Source organism: Corvus hawaiiensis, chromosome 3 (assembly GCF_020740725.1).
Source record: "Corvus hawaiiensis isolate bCorHaw1 chromosome 3, bCorHaw1.pri.cur, whole genome shotgun sequence".
Taxonomy (NCBI): Eukaryota; Metazoa; Chordata; class Aves; order Passeriformes; family Corvidae; genus Corvus; species Corvus hawaiiensis.
The window spans coordinates 30,898,857-30,923,691 of NC_063215.1; the positions used below are offsets into that span (position 1 = coordinate 30,898,857).

Sequence of the window (24,835 nt, forward strand, 5' to 3'; positions counted from 1 at the left end):
TTCCGTCAGCATTTTAAATGAACCATATTGTTTAAACCTTGTTTTGTATCTCATGCAGTGCTGTGTGTGTGCTGATGCAAAATAAAACTTGAGCAGTTGGAGTAAAACTTAAATCTTGGACATACAAACACTAATGTACTTTGTGTTTTGTTTCCTTTGAAAATGCATGATACCAGCTTCAGCATTACAATTCCCATCATTATTCTTGCCCAAAGATGTATGTCAGCTTTACACACAAAAAGATGGTTGTATCATATAGAAGTACATTAGAAGGGTTTATCAGCAATGTGTGAATTTTTATTATGGCTTCTTCAGTCAGCTTCTTTCTAAAACAGTGGAGTAGAACACATGGTCCTTACTGAATGAGTTAATGGGGACAGAGAAGAAAGTGTTATTTGGGAGTATGTGCACAAACATTAAGCATGTGCAAGGTATGAGTTCAGTTTAAATCATATGAAGGAGAAATCTGTAATCAAAAATTGTATCCTGAAAAAAGAAAAGTGTGAGGGAAAAGTGGGAAAGATTTTGAAATATGTTGAGAGAAAAGCTTTCACCTCACCAGAGAATATGTAAAAATGATGCCTTTTACGCAAAATTCACACTTTGATGTGCATTTTAGAATGAAAGAATGGCATGTGAAATTGAACAACTTTTTCAGCAATTTAAAAATTGGCTTGAAATCAACTTATCTGAAGACTTTTATCTAAAATTATGTAAATTGCTTTCAAGCTCTTTATTGCTTAGGTTTTAAACAGCTGAAGTTGAGTTTTGAAATGTTCACAGTTTTTTAGTAGCTGTAGATATTTCTGTGAATAGGGAGAATGGTGGTTCTATATAGTAACTGTAGTGGCATGGAAGTCTACTGTAACTGGAAATAAACTCTCTAATTTTTTTCTTTAATTCGTGAGTTATCTAAAAACTCTGAAAGCTTAAAGATACAACAGGCTATGTTGTTCCTTGGTGGCTACATATTTCTTTCCTTTTTTGGAGCCCAGATGGTCTCTAATAAAGGACTCCTTAAATACCATAAATATGTCACAGTTAGTGCTGTTTCTATGCACCTGATTGGATTCTAATATATATTTGGGATGTCCCTGAGTGTTCCCTCCTGGCTTGTTGCCTACTCCCTGCCTGCTGGGTGGGGATAGAAGAGAAATCCTTGACTCTGTGCAAGCCCTGTCCAGCTGTAGCCAAAGTATTTCTGTTACCAGCACTGTTTTGGTCACAAATCTAAAGCGCATCTCCATAGGGGCTGCAATGCAGCAAGTTAATTCCATCCCAGCCAGGCCCAGTATACTGGGAAATATTGCTTGGTGTTGTCCATTTAACATGTAATAGCCAAGGCTGAAAATTAATTATATGAAGCTATATGATGGCCCAAAGAACTACCTTTCTGTTTAGCTCTTACAAGAAACTTGCACTTGTGCTGTGTTGAAATTTCAAGTCAAAATTAATCACTTCTTTTTATGAAGGCAACTGAATTACAGTTATCAGTAAGACTAAATACACACAACAAACCTTGTGGGCCTAAAAAAATAACCTAGTTATTTTAAGGATTCCTTAAATTGTGTATGACCTAATGCATTCAAAATCTTGTCATGATTTCTCTGGCAGATAGCACACACCTTCACAGCCACCTGCTAAGAACTGAAATGGGAATTTAAGTCTAATCAGTAGACTGTGTATAGAAATATGGAAAAAAAAGTTTAGAGTGAAGAAAAAAAAAGTTCGATTCTCATCTTGGAAGCAGCAATCTGTCTTACTGTTGCTGAAGTTTTTTCCTTTGTTCAGCCAGGCACTGTTCCAGGGACTTCACGGTATTCTAGTATATAGTCTAGTATGAATATTGGTCATTTTCAGTCCTATGGCTTTTTTCCTAAAATTAACTTTAGTAAAGGATGGAAGAGACTGAAAATACTTTTAAGCAGTTATCTATATCTTAAATGACTGAAGAAGTAACTTCACGTGTATTTTTATATTGGAGTGTTGCAGCAAGCTGCTGAACTGCACATTGGCGCTTCTAGTAAAAATTCAAATGGCTTCCAGGAGAACAAAATTACAGTTCTATTAAAACTTATGTCAAATGTGTCAAGTATTTTGTGTTCTTATTGACTGACTGAAGTTGCAGTGTATAGTGCAGTTCTTGGTAGGTAAGATAGCATTACTACTGACATGTAAAGGTGTTTTAAATAGTGTAAAATAACAGCCATCAAGATTCTTGATGTCCAGTCTTCATTTCTGAAGCCAAATATCCATATTCTTAATTGGCTAGCAAAATACATACAGCAGTTAAACCAGGTTACTCTTGTAAATTTTTCTAAAGAAAGTCAAATGTGTCTTTAAGGACCCAACAAAAAGAAACCTGTGAATATTTCTATTAGTGCAAAATTTTTCCTGTGTGCAGAAATAAGGATCCCGACTTCATATAGAATTGACAAAACTGTACATTGTTTATTGAATCTCTCCAAATTACTGTTTAACAGTTTTCACGCAAGGTTTGCAGCCTAGGCTTTAGTTGACTGTTTGGTTAAGTCAAGCATAGTTGGTTTGATGCCCACACAGAAAATATTTTCTGACTTCTCTTGCCTAGTGCTTAACTGTGGTTATGATTGATTTGTATTAATGAAAACATTTTTCATTTGAAGTGTTTAATATTGCATATTGTCATTACTCGGAATTAAATTCAGAGGTTACACATGAACATTTTTGTCTGGCCTCACGTTTGCCTGTTATTCCACTGTTTAATTTGTTACTTTATTGCTTAAATATATTTGATTTCCCTAATTTATTTCATAAATAAGTACAAATTAATGAAATTTGAGCTTTTGGGAAAATACAAATGCTCTTTTCCAGGAGAAAACCAGCTACAACAAGTTGTCTTTCTTTTTGTTAACAAAGTTTCAAGTGTAATATTTTAACTACAAAGTTAATAATCTCTCTCTTAATTTATTTAGACTTCAATCGTGTCAAGTCCTCCTTCCAGACTTGTCTCATTAATGTAGAATTTGCCTGTCTGGGATCTCATAGCTGAGGCAGTACCTGAAGTACAGGAACCCCATGTGATGTGTAGTTTTACAAACTCATTTGTGGTAAAAATTCATAGCAGTTGTGTAAACACCCTATAGGGATTCAAAACTTGGACAGCATATAGATAGTATAGTTAAACACCTTCCTTCCCTGTAGTAACCCGATGAAAACAGGCTCCAGGTTTTAGAAAGCACATGGGTTATACTTTGGGGGAAAAACTGGAGAAGCTGTTGGGTACACAAGACTTTATCTTACATGTTTCTAAACTGTCATGACTAGATTAATCTACTGCATAAACTGAGGTACTTGATCTACAATGGAGTGGCTAAGAAGGTTTTTTATTAAGTTTCTTCTGGTGTACTATTTTAGCTGAAACTTGATTAATAGGTTGAGGCAAATGACCTGCAAAACTCTATCCTGGAGCACTTAAACTAAAAGTAGTATAAATTTTAAGTGAGGCCTTCCTGTAATACAAATGTACCAAGTGTAAGAGTGAGTATTTTGTGTCTGTAGTGTTTTATAGGGGGAAATAAAAAGGCAGATCAATAGGTAGCTAGTTGTTGAAGTATTTAAGGCACATTACAAACAGTCTGACCGTTCTTATCTGACAAGTAGTAGTTGTAACGTAGAATTGCCGTGTGGGAAAAGGTGTGTTAGTTTTTGTGAGTAACTCCTAGATCTCTTGACCCTTGAAATCTAACTTTATGATAGTAGCAGTTGTTTTGAAAACTGCCAGTCATTTTAATGATTGTGGTCTTAAAGGTCAAGCAGTGGACATCAAGTGCTCTGACTTTTTGAGATATTGAGTAAGATAAATTAAAAGCAAGGTTAAATAAAGATAAACTAAACCCCAAAATATTCCCAGCATTTCCACTCGTAAGAATAATGCTTCTTTGCAACAAATGTGGGATCCGTGAATGTGTCTTGGGATTTTCAAATACCAGTTCTAAAGAATGGAGTCTAACTGAAAGGATTTCTCCTGCTTCCTTCTTGTGGCTATTGCTTGAACAGTGCTTGAACACAATCAGAGCTTTTCTTTTTTCTCCTCTGTTCCCAAGAGTTGAGCGGGTGAGTGGTGGCAGGTGAGAAACTGGGAGGAGCACAGCTGAGACATCTGCTGATTCTAATTGTCCATTCCGTGCCATGTGGTAAAGTGCTCGAGCAAGAAATGCTTAAGGAAAGGAAGAGGATGAAAGAGCAGTCTTGGTTATGGCGGTGTCCAAAACAAGTGGTGTGGGTGCTGAAGAGCAGCTTTCTAGGAAGTGGCTGGACAGCTGCCTGGCCATAGGAAGTAATGAAGAAATCCTTTCTTTTCTTTTTTTCCCCCCTTTGTATCCAACTTTTGCTTCACTTAATAAAACTGTTATCTCAGTCTGCAAGTCTTCTCCCCTTCCTACTCTTTTCTCCCTGTCCGGTAGGAGAGGAGAGTGAGTGAGCAGCTCTGTGGGTTTTTGCCTGGGGTCAAACCAACACAGTCCTAAGCTAAAGATCAGGAGAAGGAGGCATCTTTTGTTGATCCCAGGAAGGTGTTCATACAATATATTGATATTGAAATGCAAACAATTACGGTTGCAGGAGTGGTCTAGGTGCACGTCTGTCATACAAAAGCAGAAAATAACTGCTCGAAATGTTTTCCAACTCTTCAATATGCCTTCTTGCTTTTCATGGTAGTTATTTAATCTTTGAACTCCTTAGAGTTCAGAACTAGGTGGACTTCAAAGTAGTGCCTTTAACAGTGGTGATGTACAGGGCTGGAATAAAATGATACGTGTTTAATTAGAGAATGAATAGTAGCTTCAAGTGAAAATGCCTAATTGTCACCGTGATAATTCAGGCCAGCATACTTTAACTGTCTTAACATGCCAGCACAGTTGAGAAACAATGGTAAAGTTAAAAAATCAGCCCGATTCTGTTAGAAAATCCATTTGGCTGTGAATGGCAACTCATACTGTAGTTTAGAAATCAAGGATACTGAACATAATGAGTTCTCCACCATCTTAGATGGATATTTTTATCAGTTGGTTTTGCAAATCTCTGTATAGTCATTTCCTAAGAGCTTGCATGCTACTGTTGTAAAGTCTGTGCTGTATGAGGTATTAAAAGATTTGTTGCATTAATATAAAATTGCCCTGCAATTAATTTCAAGTTAAGTACAAATGCATGTCTTAAGAAGCTTTTAAAAGGAGAAAAAGGAGCAACTTCTACTTATTTCTGTTGATGATTCATCTGAGGCATAGCCATAAGGATTTTTCAAGATGCAAGCAAAATTCTTGTTGCTAGTAAGCCAGCTTTCTAAGATTTGTTTGTTGTGTTGTTTTGGAGGTGGGGAGGTGGACCCAACATACGACTTTCTAGATAAATCTGGCTAGTTAATGTTTTGTGACATTATTTAGAAGTCTGTGAGTAAAATTGTTAACAGTGGAGATTGTTAAAAGTGACAGATATTCTAGAGAAGCAGAGGTGAGCCTTTATTCAAGCCTGTTCATTCATGTTGTCGGTATAAAATTATGCCAGAGAAAATCTTCACAGTATATGGAATTTTGAAAATAATTGGTTTATTTCCCCATTCCTTTTAGGACCAAGATGGGCTTCTTGGAACACTGGTGTTTTTATCTGCATCAGATGTGCTGGAATACATCGAAATCTTGGGGTTCATATATCAAGGGTCAAGTCTGTCAACTTGGATCAATGGACACCAGAGCAAATACAGGTAAAATATCTTCAAATATGTTTCCAGTTTGGAAGGGATGTCAGGAGTACTTCTGAAAGGATTTGCATTTATCATGATGCCCAGTTTAAATGTTTTACAATCCTGTTAGCTTTTGCATGTATCATACGTCTACTGTAGTGAGCCTAAATTCATAAAATTCACATCAGAAATTGGTTTAGCTCTCATTTCTCTATCATTTTAGAGGTATTCTATCTTGCCCCAGGGACTCTGAAAGCTACTTCTTGGTTGTATTTGTAGAAAAAGTGTAAGCCTTTTTAGTAAGGGACAGGACAGTAGCACTTGCATCTGTGTGATGCCTGGTTGTGTTCTTTCGGTGTTATCAAGCACTGACTCTGCCAGGTATGCTCCAGTCTGAAGCCTCTTCCTGCCTTTAGACAAATTTTCTTACTCTTTGTCTTCATGGTCTGAAGAGCCATCCTGAGAGATCAAAGCTTGTCTTTCCCTGGATGGGTTAGTTTACACTGCAAACAGCACCAGTGTTGGTCACTTTTGTCGATCAAGTCTGGGCAGGCAGCCCCCCTGTGCCATGGTCATATGTCCCAAGACGTATGGCAACAGGGAGGTCTCCAAGTTAAAACTTGTAATGTCACTTAAGCACTCCATTTGCATTCTGACTGTTTCTGAGTTTACAGTATCGACAGACATGAACTAATGGTTTTCTACCACTTTTCCTTAGTGCATGCAGGAAATGGGAAATACTAAAGCAAGACTACTCTATGAAGCTAATCTGCCAGAGAACTTCCGAAGACCTCAAACAGATCAGTATCCTTTTTGTTTTGGCTTTCACATTGAAATGACTTTTAATGCAATTGAGATGTTATGACTGTTTCAAGGCACTGCTACATTTGTCAGCTCATATTATTTATTTCATTGATATTGTTGTATAAGAAATGACAGTGGAAGTTGAGAACAGTTCAGAAAAGGTTTAAATTACTTCAGTCACAGCAAATCTACTTCTTAATGAGATTTGGCAAGCACCATTTATTTTTGCTTTCAGAGGAGGTGACTTCATAAATTCCCTGTATGTAGGAAGTTAGAGTGATACTGGAGAGCTCTTGAATATTCTGTCTTTATCTTGAGTAACTGCCAGCTGAAGTTATAAGTATTTGATCAGGAAATAATGAGCTGAATGGTAAAGTAAAATAAGCCATTGCATCTTACTGCAGTGAAGCATGGATTTCTTTCTCTAGGTGACTAGCATGGAAATACATAAATAAACCCAGCCTCTCTGATGGCCACCAGTTGTGTTTGTGTGTGATTATCACTATGTACCTGGACAGGAAGGGTTGGAAGGAAAACTGTCTACTAGCAATAAATAACTTTTCTCAAGAAATACCTTTACTGAATCACTAGGATAATATATACCAGCATTAATTTAGAGTTGGGTTTTTTTCTTGATTTAGTGAACTTACTCCGTAAGTAGGATTTGCTTCACCTGATCTTATTGGGACTCTTTAATTATAATGAGATCCTAAACACCTACTCTTAAGTAAGCTGTGTCTTTCCCCAGCTGCAGGAGCTGATAAACAGACTTAGACGTAACTTGATCTGAATTTGCTATTTACAAAGGTGATTTTGGTTCTTCTGTTTATTAGATACTACACTCGATATGTAATGCCAGAAGATTTTGTTTCTGGAAGGGTTAGACTCCTCATTATAAAATGCACTTGAGCAGAACTGATACGTTTTTTTCATATTCTAGTAGCTTTTGAATTAAACATACATCCTCATAAGAAAAAAGTAACTGGAACCAGATAGCACTGTAGTATTCCAGCTGTAATATTCTAGAACTTTATTTTAGCCATATGACCGAAATATTCTGACTAAAACTTAAAATAGCTCTTGAAGATGTGTATTTTGTTTTTACTGCAGCTAACTTAAATTCACTGGTGCTACTGCAGGAGAAGCAATAATGCTTTAAGCTTTTCTTGTCTAATTTTTAGACTTTCAAAATAATTCTTTTGTTCACACTGTATGCCTTGAGTTAATTACATACCCATTTGAATAGTTGTTAGCTTCTAACTGGTGGACTTAGTCAACTGAATATATTTAATTGCCTGTGTTTTCTTTATTAAAGCTGCACTACCATGAGAGGTGATACCAACATTTTCTGATTTATTTCTCAATTTTCCCATAACTTTGGCAGCTACTTACCTACTTGGCATTCATGACAAGCTGTTGTGTTATGGATGTTTTTTGCCTTTTTTCTTTGCCCATTGTGTCACTATAAAATCAGCTTAGTATGTTATCAGTGTTCTGGTTGTGAGTATTCTTACATTCTGAATATTCTTTTGGATGAACTATGAAAATACTTTTCATGTGATCAATTTTGTATATGTTCATCTGTATTAGTGTTTAACTTCCTGTAGCACTATTAATATATTATTAATTATACTTGTAGTTTTAAGGTAGTAAAGTGGAGACACAGGAGAAATGTGTAGGTGGGATCTGCCCAAAATCTCCTGCTAAAGATCCCTTGTCGTTTCTGCTCCTTAATCATAAGAGTGACCTTTCTAAGAGCTTTATTCAATCTCTTGGCAGAGATGCTGTAGTGTAGAAGCTGACTTTAAGGACTACTGTGATTTTTTTTTTTTGTATGGCAGGTCTAGTTTCCTGTTGAAAAATGTTTTTTCCAACAACAGAGTGAATAATTTTTTTGCAGTATTAGTATTAAGGTAGTTGTACCTTCAAAGTGCTCAGGATGCCCTTTACAATTTATATATATTTGGAAAGAAGTAGAAAGCAGTGTTTTGATTTTTGTAATTTTTATGAAACTGTCTTCAGGTGATGCATACAATTTGAAACTCTGATTTTTGATAATATAATTTGACGCACAGAATGAAGGGACTGAGTGCTCTGAGTTCAGTGTTAATCTTAGGACATAGTATGTGGAGCTAAGGTATCTTTCCATCAGTTGAGGAAAAATTACTTTGGAAGTTTGAGGCAATGAATCTGAGCTTCCACAGTTGCAGTATCAGTTTTTGAATGGATAATCACATTGCCGGACAAAGTAGCTAAAATCTTTTCTTCCACATCCTAGAGAGTGAGCTTTACTAAAATTAAAGTATTCACACTGCTTTGGATGAGCTGCTTTATGAAGCTGAGAGAATAATTGAGGAAAACTGCTAGCTTTCCTTTTTGCATTTGGGCTACTGAGTTGTCAGTTCTGGTTTTCTACATCATTATGCTTACTGCTATTTCCATCTTTGCTTCAGTATCTTTTTGTCACTAGTTGTTTTAGCTTTTTTCCCCTTCCACAAGGATGTTTGTTTTAACAGGAGACTCATGAAGGACTTAGTGATCTTGGAGAAGTGTTTATGATCAGCATTTGATAAATGGTGGAATGTGTGCAAATCAGAGAACAGATACATACATTTCACCTTTTTTCTGAACAGAAAGTATTTTTTTTTCCCCAAGTTAAGACAGTAAGCTATAATTATTTACCATATATGAGTACCATTGTTCAGGTATTTTCAGTACCACAGCCATGTAGCTTATAAATGCCAGGTGAAAACGTCCTAACTGTGGAACACTGAGTTACTTACACTCTATCTTTCTCATATTGTTTTCGTAAGAGATTAAACCGATTAATTTCGTGTAGTACAAAGAACCTCATTTTGGGCACTGCAGCAGCAGTTGTTCTGTGTAGAGTGGTTTGTTCTGCTGTTTTAAAAATACAAAAAGAGATGAATCAGGTGCAGTTTTTTAATTTGAATAACCAATGAGCTTTTTTAGGTTGATGTTACTATTTATCTGAATGCATATTTTCCTTAAACTAGCTACTTCCAGAGCTGTGGAATTTTTCATCAGGGATAAGTATGAAAAGAAGAAGTATTATGATAAAAATGCAGTTAATGCCTTCAATGTAAGTAAACGCTTAAACCAAGAATTCTGTCACTTTTTTTTTTTTTTTTGAAAATGTAATATGTAAGAGAAATGTAGCAAACATTATGTATGTTAAAATGTCTTTTACAGTTGAAAACTTTTTGACTCAGAGCTAAGCACTTCCTTCCCTATGTCTTGAAGACTATTCCTAGGTTCTATAAGTTCTACCTACGTTGTCTATTACGTTTATATTAGCAAAGCATTATGATCCAACAGGTAGCTTGTTTATGACTCTTCGTATTGTGTTTTTCACTCATGGATAGTTCTTTAACAGTATAGTTTGAGTCTTTTTTATTTATCTTTTTACATGTTACAGGGATAAGATAGGATTGCTGTTTCTGGTGACATGGTCTTCTCTCATTCTCTGTAAGCCTTGATGAGAAATCCTAGGGTGTTTCGAGGCCTTCTTCTGCTGAATTCCAGACTGTTCTTTGCAGTGAGGTGCACTGTAGTAGCAAACACAGGCAGTACAATGAGCCTGCTGTTAAATCCTGTAGCTGTGTGGGCACTGCAGTAAGTTGGCGAGTGCTTCTCTTGGCAAAGGAGTTTTGAGAATTCAAACCTTTACTGAAGTTCAGAGTCTTGTTAGGTTTTGTTTGTTTGTTTTCTGATACACCTGTTTCTGGAACATATCATCTAGTTTATACATTTTTCTTTATATAGTTGTATTTATGCTTAAACATACACAGCTCTGTACCTACCTTATTTAAGTATGGCCCAACCGTAGCTTACTACTCTGCCTTAATAGGCCATGAACTTTGACAGGCTGGTGTGAAGCATGAGAGTTTTTGCTGTGTTTCCCATTTGAGAAAATGGATCTTTGAATGATGGTTTCATTTTAGAAGGGTAAAATAAAGCAAACCTGGAAAGTACAGAAGGGTGTTTCATTAAGTACTGTTGAAATGGGGGGAAATTGCTTCGCTTAAGATGTAAAATACGATTGTGGTTTGAATTACGAATTGGTTACCCTTCCTTACTTTTATTCCAAAATAGAAAGTAGCAAGACGAGTTTAAAATTACGTTTCTTTAAAAAGTTCTAAAGACACTCAAGATCTATCTAAACAGAGAACCTTGGTGTCTAATGTAGCAGTTCACTCATGCTGTAATATGTTTGAAGGAGTAATCGGATTCTGTTTTAGCATATTGCAGAGTAATACGGATCACTTACCTGCCATAGCAGCAAGGTTAGAGTCCAGATCAGCTGAAGAGATGCACATCACTGCTGAGTACTTTCTTCCTACTTGGGCTTTTCTTTCATTGACTAGTGTGTGTAGCATAATCTTTCTGGGAACAAAATTCTATCATACATTATTTTAGCAATAGATGAATCATACACATTTGCAGTCACCCGTGTTTCTTCAAGACCACAAGGCATCAGATTTGAGGTAGCCACAGTTATAGCAGATCCTAGAAGTACATGATAGTAAATGAGCTGGACGTGTGTAGCACCTACAGTCATTGGTGCTTGTGCTGGGTTATCCTCCCGGGCTCCGGCCCTGGCCCCGGTCACATGCACCTGTAGTGCTGTGACTGGTGTTCACTGATTGTCTTTCTACTGGGCCTGGGCCTGACAAGGAAAAAGAAGAAAAGGTGAAGCTGAGCTTCCACTCTGCTTGTCTGGTACTCTGCTTTTATGCTTCTGGGTACTGTTGTCAGGGAAGAGGGGAGGTTACCCTATGCTTCTGGCACATGGGGGTCTGTGAGAAGTTTGAGGAGAACGGAGTGAGAAAGGGGTGTGTGTTTCCATGCCCTTGTGCAGGGGGTGGTGACGGTTTTTAAAGGTTTTGTTTTGCATTCCTAATGACATCTGAGACACCCTCTCTCTAACCTGCTAGAAAGTGGACAAAATTCCCTGGGAACTGAGGGGCAGCTGTGGAGAAAGGGGAACTTTCCTGCTTGTAGCCTTCAGCCCCCACCAAATGTTTTGGTAGCAGTCAAGGCACTCGCTAGTACAATACTTCGATGAATAATAGTGAATGAAATCAGTTCTTGTGAACTGTTCCCATGGGGTGTCAGTGCTATACCATGGGAAGCTCTTCTGGAAAATTTCTTAACCATACTTGCTTTTACAAGAGCACCTTGTATCCTATTTTTAGTCAAAATTAACATTGTTGGGGGAACAAATGAGCTTTTTAGCACATCTTTTCTTATCACCTTTGAAATGGAAATGCCTTCTGCTTGGATTAAGGCTAATTTAAGTTAGAGAACCACACATATATTGTCTTTTGGTGAAATGAATCCCTTCTAGGTATAAGCAGGTGATACAGAAGTGCAGAAACAGGGTTGCAATGCCTAAGGGTCAATTTCCTTAATGTGGTAATTTCACTGAGGTGGCATGTAAAACTTCAAGGGGCTTTTCCAGATTTCATCCACTGTTGCAAGTCGCTTGTAGTAAAAGCTTCCTGTAGCATAAAAGTTTTAAAACATGCCGTACAATATTTCTCTTAGTGTAATTTTGGCAGGTTCATAAGCTTTTCAAGTTTGTCTAGCAAGACATCTCTGAATGTATTCTGTGTGTTGAAGCCAGGAGTATATGTCAAGGTTCAGTTTTTGACTGTCAGGATTCGTTACAATGAGTTACAAATGTCTTTTGTTACAAATTTTTTATTTTATTATTCTTAATTATAGAAGATCTTTTGTTTTCTGACAAGACTGTTGTATTACTAAGTTTCGTTTTTAGAGTTGCACACTATAATAACAAAATTAGCTAGTGCAGAGGCTGGTAGTGCCATCAAACATGCTGACTAAAAATATGCAAATAGGAAATTTTTTTTTTTTCATGGTTCACTGAAAAGTGATGCAGGATAAAGCTGTGGGCAAAAAAAGCATTTGTGGTTTTATTGGCTAGTTACATTTTAAATAGAATAATGTATTTAAGTAAAAGTCAAATATACATTAGTATAATCTAATGCTGACAGAAAGCAACTTGATTTTTAAAAGTATTTAAAATCTATTAAGAAGCATATTATCTCAGAGTTTTCTGATTTGTCACTTTCGGAAAAATGTGAGATGCAAGTTCTGTGCCACTGTTCAGGACTAAATGTGTGGTACAATTTACTCAGCTGTTTTAAGTGGGTTATCAGTAAATAGTTACTCTCATTTTCTTGATTAGACCCAGTGCAGGCTTGTGGCTTATTTACAGAAAGACCTGAGAGGCTGATACCCTGGAAGAATGTATATGTGTTTGTCCTGTGAATAACACATGTGAAGTGGTATTGTTTATTAGAAAGAACTGGTTTTGCTCTTTGAATAATCAACTTAGGAGCAGCAGCAGCTGTTAGCAAATAAATGTATTTTAAGTATCTTCAGCATAGTACTGTTGTCCTGCAATTAATTTTCTGCCAAACCCCTTTCTTGATTTTTAGGCATACGTAAACTATGAATGATGTAAAGTATAGCATAGAATCTAATAAATCAAACTTCACATAGCAGTGAAACAATTAGGTCATCTTTATAAATAGTGCATCTAAGAAATAGCAACAAGAACAGTTTCCTGTGCAATATGTTGTGCTGTTTGACATCATTTATCCTTGAAAGCTTGTAAAGTGCAAGTGGGAGCTTGCATTGCTTCTATGGTTAACTACAGACAGTTGCTGTAGGTCAAGCAGCAAGACGTGGTTTTGGATGTTAAAACTGTCCTTCGGGTAGTACAGACATGAAACTGGGAATATCATTCCACTTCAAAATTGTACTTGATCATCACTTTGACTCCTAGGCAAATTCTTTTATATTCATCATAGAGTTTTTTTGTACACAACAATGCTAGAACTAAAGGGTAAAGCATGCAGAACAGTTTCTTCTATAACCATCTTAGTTCTGAAGACTGTTAAACCTTTTGTTTGCTGTGAACTCTCATTAAACTCTTTATGCTCCTTTAGTTTATTGTTTCCTGGAACGCTCTTAAAAAAGCACAGCTTATAATTATACAAACACCTTTTCCCAAGAATCTGAACTTGTATGCTTAAATAAATAACTTGATGGACGTTTTCAGAATGGTTGAAGAAAATCTAAGTGAGGCAAATATGAGCCATGGAGAAATGCTCTGGAGTGTGGGCTTTCATGAAAGGAATGTCTGAACAGAGTATCATTTTGACTGACAATCTCTGTATTGAGTCCCAAATACTTACCAGAGCTATGCAACTGGTTATGTGGAGGAACAGTTGTTAATGAGACTCATGATCTTAGATGCATGGCCAAGAGAAATGGCAAATCCTGCTTGTTTTAGGTTTTGTGGAGTTAGTAAGAATCTTCCAAAATTACTGGCCTAGAGGACTTCAGCTTTGAAGTAGATGATTGCAGTTTATCAATAAATAAAGAGGAAATGTGTACTTTTAGAACCAAGGTTCCAGAAAATCTGTCTAGAATATGCTGTTCTAGAATTTGAAGTCAGAACTGCTGGGGTGACTCCTTGAGACACAGGACTGCACTAAAGAAGTTGTTTCTGGTTCACAACCCTAATAGTTGTATTTGACCATATCTACATGGTGCTAAGTTAAGTGTACTAAAGTTGCACAGGAAATCAAGTTTGAAGCAGTCATACTTTCCAAATCTTTTTTTTTAAAAACTTAGCACCTCCTCTTTCATGTAAAATAAAACCTGTAAAAAGACAATATTTCTTCAACTATTGTTTATTTTTTTATCTAATACAATGACCTTTATGCCATACAAGTAATGAGGAAAAGCGATGAGGTTACTGTGTTTAGTGAGGATAAAGGTTAGCTATGTAGGTATCATCATAAACAATCTCTACAGCTTTTAATAAAAATAAGTATATAGGAGAATTGCCTTGTTCAGGGTGGATGGTGATTCAGCTGAAGTAAATTTCAAATGCTTTTCAGTCTCAAAAACTATGAAATGGTACAATTTATTCTACTACATGAAGTGGGAATATATTATCACATCCTGACAATGTTTAGAGAATAGGAGACAAAGTTTCTGTATTTAAGAAAGGGTGTGAATTATGTATGTAGCAGACGTTTCAAGTGACTCTTAAGCTCACTGAAGAAAAAGAATAATGGGTCTACGTTTTTCATGTTTTCCTAAGACATTGTGTATAATTTAAGAAGTATGAACTTAGGCAGCTAGCTAAAATGTGATGTGCCTTTAGAGATTGTGATGGCACAATTTTCAGAAAGTTACCTTAAAGGAGATTAAATCTATAATATATTTACCGCACTAAAGTATGTTAGGTAGGCATCTTAAGATGTACAAATTGAGGTATGACAGGGCACATGAACATTTCAGTTTATAGTAGCCAGCATTCAGAAGCATTCCACCATTGTTGTGGAGAGAGGTTACCAGTTACCCCTCCCAAAAGTGCAATAAGCCTACTGGGGTCTTTTGCGGTCTGTGAAAAACTTTGGAATCAAGTGATAGGAAGTGTTTTTAAAATATGCTAGTCAAGATAGGCATCAATAGGAAGCACAATGGAAGCTAGTCAAGGCAGGCAGCAATAGGAATTATTTTCAAGATAGTTTTGTTAGAATGAGTTGAATTATAGATTTGCAGAATAGCTAGGGTTGGAAGCGACCCTTGGACATCATCCAGTTCTCCCTGCTCCAAGTAGGGCCATCTAGAACAGGTTGTTGAGTCTCATGTACAATTGAGTTTTGAGTATCTCCATGGCTGGAGACTCCATGACCTCTCTGAGCAACCTGTTCCAGTATTCAACTACCTCCACATTAAAAAAAGAAATAAATTTATTCTCATGTTTTGGTGGAGTTTCCTGTGTTTCAATTTGTGTTCAGTACCTCTTGGTCCTGTTTCTGAATGTCACAGGCAACAGTCTATCTGCCTTAGTCTTTGTTCCGGCTCATTCCCTACCCCTGGTTTTCATTCCTCCAGACTAAGCAGTCTGAACTCACTAAGCCTTTCCTTGTCTGAAAGGTGTTCCAGTCCTTTAATCATCTTAGTGTGTCTTTGCTGGACTTGTTTCAGTGTGCCCTTGTCTCTCTTGTACTTGTGACCCCAGATTTGACCATGATGCAAGCTCATGTCCAGCTTGTCCACCAGAACCTCCAGGTCCTTTTCTGCAAATCTGCTTTCCATCCACTTGATACCGAGCCCATATTGGTGCACGGAGTTATTCCTCCCCGGGTGCAACACTTGGCCCTTTCCTTTGAACGTCAGGTGGTTCCTGATGGCCCATCCTGTCAGTGGTGCTCTGAATGGCAGTACCATGCATGAGCCGCTCCTCCTTGGTTTGTACCCTTTGCAAACCTGTACTCTGTCCCACTGCATGGGTCATTACTGAAGAAGTTAAATAGTGTTTGCCCCAGTGTCAGTACCTGGGTGTACCACTAGTGACTGTCCTTCAGCAACAGTTTGCCGAGTCATGGAATAATGAAGGAGTTGGAGAGGCTGGACTGGATTTTCAGTAAGCCAGCTGCATTCCCAGCAGCTCCCACATGCAGGGTCTTATTTTCCCCACTTCCATAAGTACTTTGAGGAGTACTTCACACAGCTGGACCATATAACTACAAGTTGCTATGTCCAAGTAAACAAAACTTTGCCAAAGATGAAATCTCTAGTGACTACCTTGCCAGTTTAAAGTGGATCATGAAAATGTAAATGATCTTGCATGCAGCAGAACAAGCCACTTAGGGAAAAAGAAGGTAGTGTTCTGAAGTGCTGGGAAATTCTCTCTAAAGACAATTTTCCCTGGAGCAAATGCAGAAAATATTAGGCTGGACAGGAGAAATGGAGGGCAATTCAGTAAGATTAAAAGCATCTGTTTCGTTTATCCAGTGTCAACATTTAACTAAGCCATGGTGACTCTATAATATCTCACATAGGTGGTTATTAAAAGGAGACAATAAATAATCTAAAAATAGCGGGCAACAATAGGTGGTTAGAGTTGAAAAAAAAGATTTTGTTCTCAAGTCTATGAAATGTATCTATTTCTCAGAACAGTGTATAATTGCATCTCTGATGTAAATGTTACAAATGTCTATAGCTCTGCACACGTTCAGAACTACATCTTGTTGCTATGACCCAGCAACATTTATCTGGCTTGTGCATAAGCTTCGCCTGTTTCTGTAATTAGGATGGTAACTCTGAAGAGATGGAGGAGTGCTGAGTGTGTTCGCAATATTGATAGAAGAGCACTACTGTCTGCTTTCATAGCCACCTACTGCTCTGTTTTGTGAAACATGGGACTCTGAACCTTTCTTACGGTGTCCAGTGTTACAGCATTGAGTAGGGGAGCGTTGTGGTTTCACCCTAGTCAGCAGCCAAGGGCTACACAGCTGCTTGCTTGCTCTGCCACCAGCAGGATTGGGAAGAGAATTGAGCAGGGTAAAAGCCAGAAAATTTATGGGTTGAGATAAAGACAGTTTAATAGGGAAAACAAAAGCCATGCACACAAGCAAAGAAAAGTAAGGAATTAATTCACTGCTTCCCACAGGCAGGCAGGTGTTCAGCCATCTCCAAGGCCCCATCATGTGTAATGGTGATTTGGGAAGACAAATGGCATCACTCCAAATGTCCCCCTTCCTCCCCCCACTTTATACATGGAGAATGATGTCACATGGTCTGGAATATCCCTTTGGTCAGTTGGGGTTACCTGTCCAGGCTGTGTCTTCTCCCAACCTCCCGTGTAGCCCCAACTTCCTTGCCAGCGTGGCTGTACGAAGAGCAGAAAAGCCCTGCTCTGCAATAATAAAAGCATCTCTATAATTAATCAACCCTGCATTCAGCAAATCCAAAACACAGCACTGTGAAGAAAATTAATTCTACCCCAACCAAAACCACCATCACAGGGAGACATTTTAGTAATTTAAAAAATGCCTTGTGAGTTAGCCTAAAGAACTCCCAAATATTCATAGGTGTTATTAATAGTACATTAGTATTCTTATACTCTTTTCAGTATTTCAAGAATAGTCCTCTTTAAAAAATGTCAAGCAATTGATAGTGTGTTTATATCCATCTATGAGCAGTCTGTAATTGCTACTGCTTTAGGATAAATTACTGATTTTAGTGTTGTCAACATTCGAAATATATAGTAATAAAATCAAAAGTCTGCTGAATAAGAAAAACATATGTAGCAGCTGAACTTAAAACCTATCAAATGAAAGCAGAATAGTCCTCTTCATTTAGGTTATTTCCCTGCATATTGTATGTGTGTAAACTGGCCACTCGAGGGCACTTTTGTATTTGGTTCAGCTGAGAACTTCCTGAGTGGTTTGATAATGCGCTCATTTTTTAATGTCTTGAATCTTCTGCATGATGCACCCTGCATTTCATATTTAAATGGAAGCTTAGTGTAGGTTTATAAAGCTTCAACTTGAATCCTTTTTAATAAAAGGCTGAATAATGACATGCATCAACTCAGGATTTTGGAAAAACTGCAAATAAAAGCAGGTGAAAACTTTATTTAGTACCTACACCTTAATGACCGATAGTGTTTGTTGACTGTTATGTACCATCAGAAACATGTTAGTACAAACTAAACTAAAGTAAAATCATTCTGAGATTTTGTATGTTATGTTTTTTGATAACTTCATTTAGTTCTTGTTTAAAGCTTACTTTTTTTACTTGGAATAGTAGTGTGGTCAACAGACTACATCAAGACATTGGGCCAACTACTGTTTGTATTGTTGCTTTTACACAAACTGTTAACTTGGCATGTATTGGGGTAGTGCCACTACTAAGTAATAACTTAATAAATCATACGGAAGTGTTTTAGGGAGGAAAATGGGGACAGGTAGCACATTTACATGTAAAAGGGGCAGAGAACTGGACTAATACTGTAAATCTGCAGATTCTTTCTTTTCTGATCTTACATTTTTTTGTGCACCAAAGGGTTTCTCACAGAGCACAGGTGAAACTGAAGTCTTACAATACTGTTGCATGTGTATGTAATTTCTTGCTCAGCACTAAAGGTACCAGATGCTTTAAAGACAGTATTGAATTTCATTATGCAAAATGATTCTTTTTGCTGTATCGTCTTTCTAAAAAGGAGTCACAAAATACAAACAATGGAAAGAGATTCAAGAATTGCAAAAAATTAAATGACAGCAAGTCTTCTAGTCTGAAACACGATCAAAATTTTGTGGAAAAATGAGAAATGTGAAAACTTAAGAAACAGGTCCTTGCCGCCATTCTTTGTTTTAGGCAATTCTGAATTAATTTCTTATTTAGAAGATGTAACTACTCCTAAGTTAAAAATTAAAATTATGTATTCATATGTTAGTTATCATTCTGCAATACATTCGTAATGCATACAATCACGCAACTTCATTCGTTTTCTAGCAGTATGTATGATTGGTTACAGAGGTTGTGTTGGTACTTTAAGGTGCCAATTATCAAAGATGTCTTTAGTTAGCAGCATTCCAGAGCATAGTGCAAATGTGTTATCAGAGTAGATCAGCGTGTGCTTTTTCACTTGGATTCTGGAATAGGGTTGGAAATTGCTTTTTGAATTTTGATGGAGAAATTTAGGTGGCTGTCAACCAGCATTGCCAGATCCTTTTCCCCGAGCAATTTTCCAGTCAAGAGACCCAAGTGCAAGACCTGGAACTTCACCATGTTGAACCTTGTACCGTTGGCATCGGGCCATTTATGCAGCCTGTCCACATACCTCTGTGGAGCCTTCCTGTCCTTCAGCAGATCAACACTGCTGCCCAGCTTGGTTACATCTGTAAACTGAATGAGGGTGCACTCCATCCCCTCATCCAGTTCCTGGATAAAGAAAGACATTAAACAGGACTGGACCCAACACTGAGCCCTGCGGAACCCCACTAGTGACTGGCCACTCTTTGGTTGTGTGACTCCATTCACCAGTGCCCTCTGGGCCTGGCAACCCAGCCAGTCTGTAGCCATCAAACAGTGCACCTGGCTAAGCCAAGAGCAGCAAGTTTCTCCAGGAGAATGCTCTGGAAAATGACATCAAAGTCTTCACAGAATTTTAGCTAGACAACATTTACATGTTTGGCTTTGTCTAGCCACTCAGTTTGATTCAATTTTTTCATTCAGCTTTCCATATCTGGTGCGGCCTGGTAGATAACAAATTCAACATGACGCAGTGGTGATAAAGCTGTTCAGCAGCTCAACCTTGTACTGTTGCTTTCATTACATAAACTTAATCTGTTCTTTATACATTGTAATGTGTTTTCTCTTAAAGATTAGCTTCAGTCATACATCTTTTGTTCTCTTGCTTAGTTGAATATTTGCATATGTGAAGTGTTGCTTTCAAGTGCTCTTTTTTGCCTGAAGTGGTTGTAGTGCTGCTGGTTGTCTTTAAACCTTATGCTTGGGCATTTCTCAGCTTGTACATCCTGTTCCATATCCCAGGCTAGACAGCAACTGCTTTTCACTCTGTCTCCTGCTTATAGCTTGCATAACACCTCTTCATTGGTTCTGTGATTCCATTACTTGATTGGCAAAACTATAATAGTTGCTTTCAGGCCTTCACAGGATAGGATTGCCTTCTCCTAGGTTAGATAATAATTTTAATTTATGAAGAGGATTTGAAGATTGAGAACTATTATGGGAGGATGGAAATTGACAAACACCTGTTAATGCTGATTTTCTCCCTAGCCCCCCAAATGAAATTCTGCTTACCTAGTTCTGTGTGGTAAGTAGCTGTTACCTGCTGTTCGCCTGTGAGAACTATCAAGCCTAAATTCTCCCAAAATCTGAAGTATACAAAAGAATGAAAAAAACTCCAAGCCCAAACCAAAAATCCCACTGTATCTTTGGCAAATTAAAAGTATACCTAAAATGATTCATTATGAGAATTTTACACTTTTTTATCTAATTGAAAATGCAGTAAGGAGCATGATGTTATAGTTCATAGTTCAATATATTGTGTAGTTACCTAATCATTTTTCCGACATTATTTGGTTACAGTGTGGTGCAGTTGGAGTAAACAGGGTCCCAATGTTCCTATAGCAACGGAATGCTACTGTTTGAGAAACTGCATCATTGCAGCAGGTGTATCCATAACTCTGATAATAACCTAAGGATTTTAAAACTGTAAATTTAGAAATGAGAATTCTGTTTCATATTTCTGGAGGTAAAATTTAGTTTTTAAATTTTTCCTACAGCTCTCCACCACCTTCCAGCAAAAGTGTAGTTTCTGACTTTGTAAAAATACTAAATATATGAATTCTATGAATATTCCAGCTGTATAAGTTAAGAGACTGGTAGGATTTTCTGTGAGAAATATAGGGTATTTAGACACAAGATATGATTGGGTTTTTTATTAGCTTTCAGTTTCCATTTAGGGCAAGCTACTTTTTTTTAAATTAAGTAAAACATGTCATTTAAATTGCTTATTTTGGTCCAACATAATGACCTACTCTGTTATAGCTTCATTTATTTCTGAATTTTCCTTCTAGATAATAGAAGTGATACAAAACAGTGTAGAAGTGTCGGCTTCATAGCTCTGAAGATCTTCTACATATTTTGAAAATGTGTTTCAGTTGCATTTTTATAATAAGGGGAATAGAAAGATAATGTTTCCATTAAAGTGATCAGCTATGCATAAAAAAATTGGATAGGAAGATGTATGAAAATGCCTTTGGAGAAATCCTGGTTTTTTGAGCAAACTGTATCTGTTGCATATATAATGCACACCTTTTGGATAATTCTGGAAGTCTAGTGGTGTTAATAGCAATTTTACATATCAGTTTGTAGAAAAGAAGTGTCACTTGTCTGGGAGATCCTTCAACCTGCTGCTGAGATGTGGCTTTATATTAACCCTAAGCTCTTTATGTACTTGGAGTGCTCTTAGAGAAGAGTTAATGAGAACTTTAATTAATGTATAACTTTCAGAGTTATTTTGCATTCCTGTTAATAAAAATATTCTGTTACACTGAACAAGAACAAAGGCACTCTCTTCTCTCCCCCTCCTCTGGGACAGTCTGCCTTCATGCTTCAGGACATTAATATTTCAGTAGTTACACTGGATAAAAATTGAACAATGGTTGAAACCTAATTATTTTTCTTAGGCCTTTGATATGATCTTTCCAGGTTCATTTTCTTATATTCTGTTCTAGTGAATCTCATTATAAGTCACACTCTCCTACCTGAAACATTTCCTTTAAATATTGTACTCAGAAAAAATCCCCAAACTTTTTCTCCTCTTTATGTTTCTTCTATGTTGTGTAACCACTACCACCAAGATTATTGAAAAAGAAAGGAATGAAAATCATGTCTCTTAGTGGCCTCTGCTGCCTCCCTTCCCAGCTGTTCTTGCTTATTTTCTTTCTCATTTCTTTCCTCTGTTTTGTACAGATATCATCTGATGCTGCTCAGCCTTTGGCATCTTCTCCTTCTCTGCAAGCTGCTGCTGAGAAGAGCAAAGCAGAGGTATATTGGTTTGGGGTGTAACTCTTATCAGGTTACTGCTTTGCACAAATGTTTCCATCTCTATAGAGTAATTTCACTGAGGTAACTTGAGAGTTTGAATTGCTGTTAATACTTCACACACTTGAAATACGTCTCTCCTTTTTTCTTGGACTAGCTAAATGAAAAAAGCCAATACAGCAGGGCAATGTACGTGTGTGGTTGTTACCTCTTGATGTTTATATGTCAAAATTCTGGTTCTCCTAGGGTTTAGTGTCAACAAAACTGTGGAAAACCCACTTAATCCCTAGCTAATGGGCATGAGTGATACTGTTCTGTCTCAACAGGAATAATTTTTGATATCTTTTTTTGAATTACTTGCTTGTTCCGGATTCTAAACTATCAGTATTGTTCCAGGCATTTAGTTCATCCTCCTTGGAGATAAATATAGAATTAATTTGACTCATACTGGTTTTAATATTTCTTCTAGCTGGGATATGTGTGTGCGCTAACATTACATTTACTGTTTAGACGGGTCTTTGAAAAACGTAACACACAAGCAAGTAGTAGATGAGGCATAATTTATATCAACTTTCAGTAAATGTCACCATTTGCAACAATAATGCATTTTTTAGAATGTGAATGCCCAGTGTTAGGCTCTTTTGGATACTTCGCTCTGAATTGAGACTATGCAGTATATGAAATAATTTATGGTCTGAACATAAATCAAGCTTTTCCCTTCTAAATGCAGAAAATTTGGACAGAAGTTATAAATTATTTTAGTTCAGCTATATTTAAACATTAATTAAAATTTAAATGACAGTGTCGTAGGCGAAGACCACAAGCCTTGTTGAATTTGACATGTTTTAAGTTGTACCAGGAGTAGCAGCAGCCACTAACAATGAAACTTGCCTTTACTTTCTTATCCACCTCTATTGGTGTATTCACATTTGAAAGTTTTTCTCTGTAACTAGTATGCCATGTAAGAAATGAAACTTGGAAAAAAATTAATAATCTTTCCTTAGAATTTAAGACTAATATAAAGTCAATTAAATTTTATTATCTTCGTAGTGGTTTTTGACTGCTTTTGCAAGTAATGAAACACTTGAGCTGAAGTTCTGGCGTGAATGCAACATTTGAGAAATGTTTTTATTTAGTCTGAATTCATTTTTATCTAATGGAGGTGAGGCAGAAAGCTTGAATATTGAAATTAGGAAGTGTGAAGGTAAAGGGCTTTTCAAGTCCACAATGAAATTTAAATGAATGAAAATAAAGTTGCTGGGAATCAAGACTGTTTTGTAGATTCTATGAGGTGTGGAGGCAGGAACACTGGAGAACAGTTTATTTTAGGTCTTCATATATTCACTATTAAGCTTTTAGAGATTTGTTGAGGGCAACAAGAAGCATTTATATTTGGTCACCTTTACAGAGTCTTTGCCATATGAAACTTTCTGCAAACCCTCCTTGTTCTTGAAGTCTTGAGAAATAAATGTTTCAGATACTTTTTACTCCAGAAGTGAGTTAAACATATTGTTTAAAAAATGTTGAAGTCAAACTGGAAATCAGGACATACTGAAAAAATGCAAAAACTACCTCTGCTTTCACTTAAACATATTCAAGGAAATTTAAGATACTGTGATTGAAAAGTAAGAGTACTTACATGACGCTTCCAACAACCTTTCCCAGGAGGAGAGGAATCAAATCATAGAATTGTAGAGTCATAGAATGGTTTGAGTTGGAAAGGACCTTAACGATCATGTAGTTCTAACCCCCTACTATGGACATGGACACCTTTCACTATGTGAAAAACGAGGTTCACTCTCCTGTTAGAATTTAAAGAGTTTAATACAAAGACAATAAGAGACACATAAAATAAAGCAAAGGGATAACAGCCGGGTGCCTTGGCGCTCTGCCAAGAGCACACCTGATGCTCGAGGTGAGTCCTTTTTATACCATTTTTACTGTCTGTTCTCTATTCATATTCAAACTTTTCCAGGAACTGTTCTGCATGGCCACTCCTTGGGTCCACCTTTTTAGAGCATGCGTAGTCTTCTGCCTTGCGGTTTTATTTCTTTTGATTCTTGGGGTTGGGCCCGCTAGGTAAGAGTCGATGGTAGGGTGGATCTCTTAATTCTCCAGACAGTCAGGGCTGATTGCAGCTTTGGGCCTCTTTGCCCCCCGGGCAGAGCGGTGATAGCGGCTCCGGACTCTCCTGGCCGCCCGTTCTCCGGGCGGAGCAGCCTTTGGGCCCTTTTGTTCTCTGGACAAAGTGTTGATTAGCAGCTTCTCGGGCCTCATCCTCTGCTCGCTTGGAGGTTCTCTTACTTGCTCACACTTGCTAACATTCTTGCTAAAACGAGAGAAAACTACATCCACACAGCAAAAAGCATTTCTAACATTATATAATATCTACCTTAATACTTTGCGAGAAGCCAATACTATAATATATGTTTATAACAACTAGATCAGGTTGCTCAAAGGCCCATCCAACTTGGCCTTGAACACTTCCAGGGATGGGGAATCCACAGCTTCCCTCGGCAACCTGTTGCAGTGCCTCACCACCCTCACAGTTAAGAATTTCTTCCTACTATCTAATCTAAGCCTGCCCGCTTTCAGTTTAAAGCCATTCCCCCTTCTCCTGTCGCTATCCCGACAGAGTCCTTACCTGTTGTGCGTGATGCCCCCTTTAGGTACTGGAAGACTTCTATAAAGTGGCCCCGGAGTCTTCGTTCTTCTCTAGACTCAGACAACCCCAAGTCTCTCATCCTGTCTTCAGAGAGAGGTGCTCCAGCCCCCTGTCATTTTTGTGGCCCTTCTCTGGCTGCAGCCGGTCCATGTCCTTTTGATGCTGGGGGCCCCAACCGCAGAGGGAAGGGTCTGTGAGAGCTGAGTAGAGAATAA

General features: G+C 37.4%; 1 protein-coding gene across 3 annotated transcripts in view; it reads left to right on the plus strand.

The window, feature by feature from the left end:
- SMAP1 (small ArfGAP 1) overlaps positions 1–24,835 on the plus strand; it is a 92,421-nt gene that overhangs the window by 21,370 nt on the left and 46,216 nt on the right. For 2 of the 3 annotated variants that reach the window (XM_048299876.1, XM_048299875.1), the window contains exons 2-5: positions 5,604–5,737; positions 6,435–6,520; positions 9,548–9,623; positions 21,884–21,958. In XM_048299876.1, coding sequence (XP_048155833.1) covers positions 5,604–5,737; positions 6,435–6,520; positions 9,548–9,623; positions 21,884–21,958 — 371 coding nt within the window. The remainder of the gene's footprint in view (positions 1–5,603; positions 5,738–6,434; positions 6,521–9,547; positions 9,624–21,883; positions 21,959–24,835) is intronic. The other variant, XM_048299877.1, reaches the window with a different exon arrangement.